The 10,713-nt window shown below is 53.6% G+C and overlaps 1 protein-coding gene across 1 annotated transcript; it reads right to left on the minus strand.

Moving 5' to 3' along the window:
• Positions 1-306: 306 nt before the first annotated feature.
• Positions 307-10,315, minus strand: GPR157 (G protein-coupled receptor 157). The gene is made up of 5 exons (XM_064730439.1): positions 9,593-10,315; positions 4,038-4,251; positions 2,637-2,831; positions 1,899-2,163; positions 307-799 (listed from the first exon to the last, which is right to left on the minus strand). The coding sequence occupies exons 1-4, from the start codon at positions 9,967-9,969 to the stop codon at positions 1,933-1,935; spliced, it is 1,017 nt and encodes a 338-aa protein (XP_064586509.1). The 5' UTR covers positions 9,970-10,315; the 3' UTR covers positions 307-799; positions 1,899-1,932.
• Positions 10,316-10,713: the final 398 nt, after the last annotated feature.

Below are 10,713 nucleotides of genomic sequence, written 5' to 3' on the forward strand. Positions count from 1 at the left end.
CCAAACAAACACCAGGGAGGAGAGACCAGCATCCCACAAACCCCCAATGGTGGATCAACATCCCCAAAAACCCAATGGTGACAGCCCCTGAACCCCAGGGAGGAGGGATCAGCATCCCCAAAATCCCAATGTTGAGTCAGCATCCCACAAACCCCAAAGGTGACAGCCCCCAAACACCAGGGAGAGGGATCAGCATCCCCAAAATCCCAATGGTGGATCAGCATCCCCAAAACCCAATGGTGACAGCCCCAAACACCAGGGAGAGGGATCAGCATCCCCAAACCACAATGGTGAATCAGCATCCCACAATGGTGACAGCCCCCAAACAAACACCAGGGAGAGGGATCAGCATCCCCAAACCACAATGGTGAATCAGCATCCCACAATGGTGACAGCCCCCAAACAAACACCAGGGAGGAGGTTCAGCATCCAGAGGCGCCATCCAGCAGCACCACAGAATAATCCCTGTCCTGTCCCAGTCCAAGAGCAGAGCAGAGCCAGGCTGGGGCTCCCAGCGCTCTCACCACACTGAGGGCCATGCCCAGCTCAGTCCTTCAGCAGCTCCTGGTTTGGCTTTGTTCACCTCAGAACTCACCACACCAGCCTGGGCAGGCAGAAAAGCGAGACCCCAAGCGAGGGTTCAGCTTCCCGGCGGGAAGGAGGGGAGACAGACGGGAGGGCAGCGTGCTCCAGGAGCATCCTGACACGGCCGAGCAGCTCCGGGACCCGGGCAGGGCTCAGCATCTCCAGCGCCGCTTTCCCCGGGCTGCAGCTCCCTCTGGGGGGCTGTCACAGCACCCTGCAGGGACAGGACAGGGACAGGACAGTGACGGTCACTGCAGGGACAGGGACAGGACAGTGACGGTCACTGCAGGGCACTGCCACCACCCCAAACCTGCAGGGACAGTGGCAGTCACACCCCTGAGCTGGAAATGTGACCTGGCCCATTCCTCCCAAAGCATTTCTCACAGCTCTGTAATGGGAAAAGGCGAACTGAGGACATGGAATCTGTTTGGATTCTTTCTGGTGTTGTTTTTTCTGATGTTTTGTTTTCCCCTAAGCCAAGCTGGTGACAATTCTTTCTCTCTTCAGGGCTGGCTCCAACAAATGGAACACAGCACGATACTGAATCTCATAAAATTTAAACATTTCTATCCTACCTTTCTGCAAGAAGTTTAACACATCTCCTCTTTGCAAGCCTTGTGGGACTCACAGGAGGTTGAGCCATCAAGGTTGCTATTTGGCTTTCAGAAGTTTATAAAAGCCTTTTGAAAGGAGAAAAAACAACTCTTGGAGTCATCCATGGCACAGATGAGATGCTTCCATCTGCCTTTCAGGGACCCCAGGGAGGCTGAGGAGCAGAGCCATGCAGCAGCCCCATGGAATGGGCTCAGGGGTGTTTGCACAGGGTTTAAACATACTGATGTAATTATATAAATATAGGGATATAATTATATAAATATACTGATATAATTATGGTGTGAATGCCAAGGCTTCAGGGGAGAACAGGAATCATCTCTGCCCGCAGAGGTGTCCCCTGGTGGGGAGAACTGGGGGCACCAAACACCCAAAACCCAATCTGTGCAGCACTGATGGGATGAGTGTGCACGTGGCATTTCCCATTATAAACAGCCACCAATTCCTCCTCAGCTCTGCCTGGTGCCCCATTCCTGTGGGCCAGACAGCCCTGCAGCTCAGGTACTCCTTCCATCCTCCTTCCACAGGCTCACTGGAATTACCAAGGAAGGAGGAAAGGCTCACACTGGAATTACCATGAGATGAAGAAACGCTCACTGGAATTACCATGAGAGAAGAAAATGTTCACACTGGAATTACCATGAGATGAAGAAATGCTCACAGGAATTACCATGGGAAGAGGAAAGGCTCACTGGAATTACCATGGCAGGAGGAATCAGCAGCAGCAGGGCCAGCTCAGGTGCTGGGCAGCAGCGGCTTTGGCACATCCAGGTCCTTGTCCCTGTCCTTGTCGCCATCCCCGCGGGTCTGGGGGCGCTGCCAGGGGCCGGGGGGGCCCTGCCCGTGCCAGGGCAGCTCTGCAGAGGGGCTGCAGCACAGCAGGGCCAGCAGGCGCGCCCGCACTGCCCGGGTGCACAGCACGAACAGGATGCAGTTGGCTCCTCCTTGGAACGTGTTCCCGATGCCCTGCGAGGGCAGGAGCACAGCAATGACCAGGGATGCCCCCGGGCACCCCAGAGAACAGCTCACACCTGCCACAGGGTGCCACAGCAGCTGCAGGGGCACAGGCACCCCCTCTGAGGACAAGGAACTCAGAGAAATGAGGGTTTTTTCCCCCAAAACACCCAAAAGCAGAGCAGGAGCTGTTGAGCGCTGGCGCTGGTGTAGAGCAGGCGCAGGCTGAGCCCTGCTGGAGGACAGACAGCCAACATCCCCCTGTCCGTCCCTGCCGGTGCAGCTTTCCTCTGCAGCCGCTAGATGCTGCTGCAGCAGCTCCTGCTGCATTGCTGCCTCTGCTGCAGCCCGGGCATCGCCTGGGGGCAGCAGCAGCTCCTGCAACACTCGGTGCCACCGAGAGAAGCCACACTGGGAGCTCCCACCCTGCCCAGCCCAGGTGTGCACCACATCTGCCCAGGGGTGCATCCCCAGCAAACACTCACATGCAGCACGACCAGCACGGGGTTCTGCACGGCGGGGGAGTCGCACAGGGTCAGCACGAAGCGCACCGTGCTCCAGATGCGGAGGAAGATGAAGATGAGCGGGATGAGGATGAGCTTCTTGTCCGCCAGGCTGGCGCGGGGCCGCAGGGCCGGGGCTGCGGGCAGGATGGGGCGGTACTCGGAGAGGGCAGCGTGCTGCGGGACAGGGACAGGGACACGACAGGGGTGAGCAGGAGCCTGAAACGGGGCACAGCCCCAGGGCCCTGCCCAGAGCCACGGAACCCTCAGAGGGGAGCAGGGCTGCCGTGAAGAGCGCACACTCTGCCTTTGGGGACAGTGACATTGCTGCGGAAGGCGAGCAGCGACAGCTCCCTGTGCTGCTCTGATCCCGAGGTGACAACGGGGCCAGCTGCCCCAGCACTGCCCCAGCCCTGGGGAGGGACAGGAGGGACAGCAGCGTGCCCAGCACTGGGGAGGGACAGCAGTGTCCCCAGCCCTGTCCCAGCCCTGTCCCCAGCCTGCCCAGCAGTCCTGGCAGGGGCAGGAGCCCGCTCAGGTTTCCAGCAGGTCACGCTGCTGTCTGTGCCCAGCCTGGGACACCGTGTCCTGCCTGCTGCACGCCAGGTGATGCTGGCAGGCACCAGCAAACCCTCCCCAGCTCTGCTCCCCTTCTCTGGACACTGAAAATCACCTCGTTCTCCCAAACCATCTGCAGGATCCTGCCCTAACCAGGGCTGGGCTCATCCCCACCACCGCCACAAGCAGACACAGAATTTCCAGAAGGACACCCACCCACACGTGGGGCTTTTCCCTAACCCAGCTAAGAGAAAGGGAATCTCTGGGTGCAGCTCCCTCTGCCGCTCTCATCTGGATCTGTGTGTAATGCAAATGCTGCCCTAGATGCCTGGATGCTGTGTTCTCAAGGAACAGAACAACTGAACTCTGAATTCCAAACCCTGCCAGGACAGGGAGCCTCCTGCGTGGAGCCCAGAGCCATCCAGTGCCTGGGCTCCCAAATGCAGCTTTGGGCTGCAGTACAAAATAACATCCACAAACACAAACTATCGCTGAAAGCACTGAGGCTTGAGAATTCCAACCTTGGTACAAGCGGAACTGCAGAAAACTGATTAAAGCTGAGTTTGTCCTTCACATTCTGTTTCAATTCTTACTGTAGCATTTCCCTCATGAGCATCCCACACCCCCTGCTCGTTTTCAAAGGGCTTTTGCATTCTTAGCTTGTGCTAAGGCACTGTGTGATGGTGCTGCTGGATCAGGGACATTTCAGTGCTGTGAACCCCTCCTGCCTGAACAGGGAGCAAGAAATGCAGAGTGTGGGGGGACAGAACCACCCAGCAAATACGCACAGCTCTGTTAACGTGCTTCCTGAGGAGAAATACTCACAGCTCTGTTGATGTGCTTCCTGATGAGGAGGTAGAGCACGGGCAGGGTGACATAGGCCAGGATCTCCCAGAGCTTTCCTGCCAGCAGCATCCACAGCAGCCGGTCCTCGGCGTCCAGGTTGACCCAGCACCAGCCCACGGAGACGTTGGAGGCGTCGTAGCCAATCTTCCTGAGGGCCACAGCAGCCACGGTGATGGCCAGGGGGACACCCCAGCTGGGGGGACACACAGAGAGGGGGCTGAGCCTGGGGTGTCCCCAGAGGAGCCCCCAGACCCCAGGAAATGGTGGCAGGGGCTGTCACACAGACATGCTTTATGGAAAATCCTTTCCTTAGGAGAAGCTGAGAGGCCTCAGGGACAAAATGCAAACAATGGTTATCTGCTGCTGGGGAATGCAACAGGTGCATCTGTGATTGGCCCATGTTGGATGTTTGTAATTAATGGCCAATCACAGTCAGCTGGCTCAGACAGAGTCCAAGATAGCTGCCTTTGTTAACATTCCTCCTTTTTCTATTCTTAGCCAGCCTTCTGATGAAACCTTTTCTTCTATTCTTTTAGTATAGTTTTAATGTAATATATATCATAAAATAATAAATCAAGCCTTCTGAAACATGGAGTCAGATCCTCATCTCTTCCCTCATCCAAAACCCCTGTGAACACCATCACAGGGCCAGGGCACTGTAAAATGTGATTTTCCTGCAGCCAGCTGATCCTGAGCTTTCGGAGCACAAGCAGCCAAGTCCCACCTTCCCATTCCAAAGTGAAATTCTGCACTCAAAGAAATCCACAACTTCATTCTGTCAGCGGTGTGTTTTCTTGCTTTGCTTTTAAGTGGAGATGCAGTCAGTATTTTGGGAGCAAAAATATGGTTTCTGAAGGACAAAGAGGCAGGGAAAAGTACTGGGAGCAACAGTAAAAAGCTAAGAAAGCAAAGAGGAGCCACATCCTCAAAACTTGGAGCTGTGACTTTGGCTTCTCACTTCATAGCAGAGGCAAATACAGGGAAGCATTTAGAAGAAAAATAACTGTGGTGACACACTGGAATGAAGTCACTCAGCAGCTTGGGCTGCCCACAAGAAACTGTGAGGAAGGGCAGAGGAATCCCAGCAGCCCAAACAGAAATTCCAGCACAGGAGTGCCCTGCACCCAGCTGAGTGTGTCACCTGCATCCATCTGAGTGTGTCACCTGAATCCGAGTGTGTCCCCTGCACCCAGCTGAGTGTGTCACCTGAATCCATCTGAGTGTGTCACCTGAATCTGAGTGTGTCCCCTGCACCCAGCTGAGTGTGCCCCCTGCCACCCCAGCTTCCAGCACTGCCCTCCTCTCTCCCAGGTGCACAGAAAACAAACCCAGGACTGCCTTCCTCTCACACAGCCCTCCTCTGACAGCCTGGAGCAGCTGCAGGGAGCATAGGGAGGATCCTGCCCCCAAAAATCAGATTCCAGACCAGGTGGGCAAAGAGCAGCTGCCTTGACCAGATTATCTGAAACTCCAACTGCAGCACCAGAGATAATCCCATGGTATTAGATTTCAAAAATACCCCATTTCCTACTCTGAAATAATGTCTGGATTCACCTACTGACAAAACAAACAAATATAAATATAAGGCTGTAAAAACCTTCGGAGTCAATGTGCAGCCCGTGTGGAACATTTTGTCTCAGGCTCAGCTCAGAACAGGCAGTGCTATTCCAAGCCAGGGCTGTTATTTAAGGACAGGGGTGCTGCAGGAAGCCCTCCCCACTCTGTTATCAGAGCAGACTTCTAAAAACATCCCAAACGTCACCACCACCACCAGGAAAGTTTCCACACAGCTCAGGAGCCCTTTTGGTGAAACTGGGGATTTCTCAGAAAACAACTGCAAATGCAAAGACATTCCACTCTCAGCACTGCTGCACTAAGGTAGAGAATTAAAGAGAAATGGCACTTCCTAAAAGAAACCATGGAAAGGCACAAAGGCAGCAAGAAAAAGGAAGTGAATGGAGAAACTAATTTTACACGGTTTTACAAATAATGATCTCATCAGTGAGCTGAAACTGCAAAAGAATGATGATAAAACCAGGTGAAATGATGGAGCGTGGATGAAAGGCAGGACAGGGTAAGCACAGACACAGAGGAAACAACTCACCACTGAGAAAGGGACTTAAAAACCTTCAGGAGATAACTGGGGAAAGGAAGAACAAAACTGCTGCATTAACAGGAGTTCACTTCACTGGAATATTCTGGGATCAGATGGACATTTACCACTGACACCAGGCAGAAGGATTACCAACAGAGGGAAATCAGAGCGGAGCTAGGAAGGAATCAGGCATTTCTGTGAAGCCCAGCTCCATGTCAGCAGCTGGAAAGGAGAACTGAGAGTGGAGGTTCAGTTGTTCTCAGGAGCTCCACAGATGCAGGGGGGCTGCCAAATGTCAGAGCTTTCACTGGGCTGGGAGGGCAGGAACTGAACCAGGACAGATCATCAGCACGGTGTGGGTGAGCACTGCAATAAAAGGGATCCCAGATAACAGAGAGCAGAAATATCCCCTAAATCCCAAAGAGCAATTCTGTAGCTGGGCTCTCCACAGCACACCTGGATGCAAACAGAGTGGGAGAGAGGGAAGGTGACTCCCCATTCCTGTACAAAGCTGGAAATCCAACCTGCAAGGCAGACACAGCAACATTTATTCCTCCAACACAGCTCCTGCTGATCTATGAATAAAAATATCCTCCAACCCAGCAGATCTTTGCACAGCCACACCAAAGCAAGGCAAGGTGAGGCCCCTTCAGCTCCAGCAGCGTTCAGCTGGACTTGCCCTGGTTCTCTGGGGTCAGATTGCCCAATAAGCACATTTTGATTTGTGCTGCACTGCTTTTCCCCCTGAGGGCTCTGACAGGCAGGTGAGCTGCTGTCACCTGCCTGCACAGGTTAGCCAAGGAGCCATCCTGCCTGCAGGCAGCTCCTTCTGGGGACAGGGATTTGTGAGGAGGGAAAAATCCTGGACATCCCAGGCAGTGCAGGAGGAACATCTTTTCATGTTATATATTAAAATATATGTTATATATATATATATATATATATAACATTATTTATAAATATATGTTTAATATATAACTATAAAAATATTGTAATACATACAAAGATGCATGGTTATAAATGTGTATTTATATATATAACATATATTTTAATATATAACCTGAATAGATATGCATTATAGATAGGATACATTTATAGGTAGTTATAAATGTGTATGTATATAAAACATATTTTAATATATATACACACACATTTATAACCATGCATATCTCTTCATGTTATATATGTATATCTCATATATTTTAATATATAAGCATACATATGTTATAGATTTTTAAAAGTAATATATTTGTGGTTATAATGATCTGCACAGCCTGATCATGAAATTAAAACCCTTCAAAACATGGTCAGCAATTGGCACCAAAAGGCAAGCAGGAAACAACCCCAAGGTGGGCTCTGCCTGCTCCATTCCTCACCCCGAGTTTGGATGAATTTCTCTCTCAACAAAGGTGATGTTTTCCAGCAGGTGATTCCCGACCCTGGGGAATTCAGAGCAGTGAGGCAGCCTGGCCATTGGCACTGCCAGAACTGACATTCTGCAGCTACCTAAGCGCTCCCAAAGCTGGCTGCAGGCTTGTTTTCAAAGCTCAACAGGTTTAGAAGCAAAGCAGAGGTGCAGCTCTGCAGGCTGGCATTGGTGGATGCGCTCCCACAGGAATCCCTGTGGCACAAACCTGCCTGACGGGTCTGAGCCGCTGTGACACCCTGATTCCCTCAGGAAAATTCCAGGTTCTGACTTCCAACGTGTATTTAGCCAGCTCCATCCCCAAGGATTATATTCAGAATTTAATTTCTCAGGTAACTACAAAGGCGCAGGGAAGGAAGGCAGGGTGATGTGTCACGAGGGGATGGGCACAGAACACGTCCTCACTTGTTGTCTCTGGCTTCTCAGACACATCATAAAGCAGAAACACCTTTAAACACTGGCTCTGCACAGAACAGGCATTTACAAAGCAGAACCTGATCACAGGTGCTCAACAGCCTTTAAATAGAGCAGATGGTGCTGATCAATAGCAGGGACTGAAGATGGCATTTCATTTTCATTGTAAAGAACTGAAAATAAACGGAACAAATCCCCCCAGAGCATCTCTCCCTCTGTGCCAGGGGTAGAGCAATCTCTCTCCCTCCAGGATTTTTAGTTTTCAGGGAGTGCACAGACTGCAGCCAGCTCTGTTTCAGTGCCTCTGTTTGTCTCCACACTCGGTAGCTGACAAGGCTGAGGAGCACTAAACCAGATGGAGAAACTGAAGCACAGACAAAAGCCACACAGGCAATTAGCAGACAGGAAAATTACCACTAGGCCAGATTTGCCTGAGCCCTTTGATGTGCCTGATGGAGCCAGGATGCCCAGGAAGGAGCCAGACTTGGGTTTTACATCCATTTAGCAACACGTGGCTCTTTAGGAGCACCCTGCCCTCACCACAGCTCTGAGAGTGCAACTCTGCTTTGCTGCAGATGGGATAACATCATTATTAATTCTCATTATTACCCATTATTAATTCTCCTGCAGGGCACCTTCCCCAGCTCCAGCAGCAGCCCGGGGTGCCCAGGGCCCTGTGCAGCCCCCCAAGTCCTCACCAGCAGCAATCCCAGGGCTGAAATTCCCTTCCCTGGCTCACCCTCAGCCTCAAAGCCTCTCTGCCCATCCTCAGCTGGGCTCAGCTCTACTGTTTGAAACTAAAAGGTGTCAAATATTTGACTAAGAAACCAAAGAAAATTCTCTACTTGTCCTGAGGGCTCTTTTTTTATTTATTCCCTTTTAAAACAGATCTCTGCTCTTATAATTTATTGCAGGAGCTTGGCAGCACGGAGGACTAAGGGATCACTGTTTTGCTCAGCGTGGACACAGCACATGATTCCACAAGCTCCAATTGCATAATGAAAGCTTTTACTAAACATGATGTGGAGAACCAGTGCCCTAAATAGCAGAAACTGAGACATAAAGCTACGCTGTGGACTGGTTTGTCTTGCTTTCAATCAAACATGCCAAAACAACCTTCAGAGCGCTTCCCCGGCAGTTTCACCACATGTGAGGAACATTCTCCTGTGAGTGTGGGATTACAGCAACCTGCCTGGGCAGAGGGGAGGATCCACACACCAGGCTGACAGAGAACTGGGGACCTGTGCAAACAGATCCCAGACACAGAAGCTTGGGCAGCAGCAGGCAGGTATCACAGACACAGGGTTTGTTATGTTATTTCTACAACATCAGAGCAGACTGCAGGGAAAGCCAAGCCAGGATTTCCAGTCATTAGAACTTGCCAGAGAATTTTCTAAGCGACCTTGAACAAAAAAAAAAACCACTCCAGCTTTTCCACGTCTCCAACTGCTCACTTGGGAAGGGAAAGGGGAAACAAGCAGGGTCGGTTAGTTAAAATCCACCAAAATCCCTGTTCAAAAGGAACCTGAGGGGAAGAGGAGGAGAAGGAAAGGACAGAGACTCAGGGGACAGACACCCAGCACAGCACACAGCACCCACCTGACGGCGTGGAAGCCCCAGAGCAAGCCCTGGCCCGCGGGGGAGCCCCTGACGATGCTCAGGTACAGGTAGAGCGCGATGGCCATGGTCCAGAAGAAGGAGCTGGTGTTGGCGAAGGTGGACAGGGCTCCCTGCAGGACGCAGTCCCACGAGGTGCCCTGGAAGTCCCTGAGCACGCCGTAGAAGTAGGAGAGGGCGGAGAGCAGGTCGGCCAGGCTCAGGTGCAGCAGCAGCTGCCGCGGGCGCGTCCGCAGCTCGGGCCAGAGCGCCTGGGAGCAGAGCAGGAGCGCAGAGCCCGCGCACGACAGCGCGCACGACAGCAGCACCGGGACCCGCTCCGCCAGCGGCACCCGCGTGGGCGGCAGCGGGGACGGCATGGCGGGGACAGAGCGGGGACAGAGGGATGGAGCGAGGGGACAGAGCGAGGACAGAGCGGACAGCGGGGGGACAGAGGAGAGGAGCGAGGGCACCGCGAAGGGAGCAAGGGGACAGCGGGATGGAGCGAAGGGACAGCGAAGGGACAGCGGGGGTTCAGCGCGATGCAGCCCCGCGGGTCGGGCGCGCTCTGCCGGAGTGTCCGGTCCGGTCCGGCCGCAGCGCTGTGTCCGCGGTGACCGGAGCCGGCACCGGCCGGGAAGGCAGCGCTGTGTCCGCGGTGACCGGAGCGCTCTCCCGGAGCCGGCACCGGCCGGGAGGGCGGCGCGGCAGCCGCAGGAGAGCCCCGGGAGCGGCGGGACCCGACCCGCCCCCGCCGTCATGTGAGAGCGGCCCGGCCCCCTCGGTGCCGAGGGAATCCCCGCCGGGAGCGGGACAAGGACCTGGACAAGGACCGACCGAGAACGGGACATGGATCGGTACGGGGATCGGGACAAGGATCGGGACTGGGAGCCGCTCCCGCCGGGGCGCACGGAGCGCCCCCACCGCAGCCCCGCAGCACAGAAAACTCTTTTTTCCAGTTTTTTCCTTTTTTCTTTCAATCAAAACTCCCGCCCCGGCGGCCAGGAGCACAAGGAACAAAGCCCTGGGCTGCTTTGTTCTCTGCTCTCCCCTTCCTTTGCCACGGACACCTCCTGCCCAAGGACAGCGCTCAGCTCTCCCTGCTGAGCCGGAGCCACCGGGAT

Source organism: Zonotrichia leucophrys, chromosome 21 (assembly GCF_028769735.1).
Source record: "Zonotrichia leucophrys gambelii isolate GWCS_2022_RI chromosome 21, RI_Zleu_2.0, whole genome shotgun sequence".
Classification (NCBI taxonomy): domain Eukaryota; kingdom Metazoa; phylum Chordata; class Aves; order Passeriformes; family Passerellidae; genus Zonotrichia; species Zonotrichia leucophrys.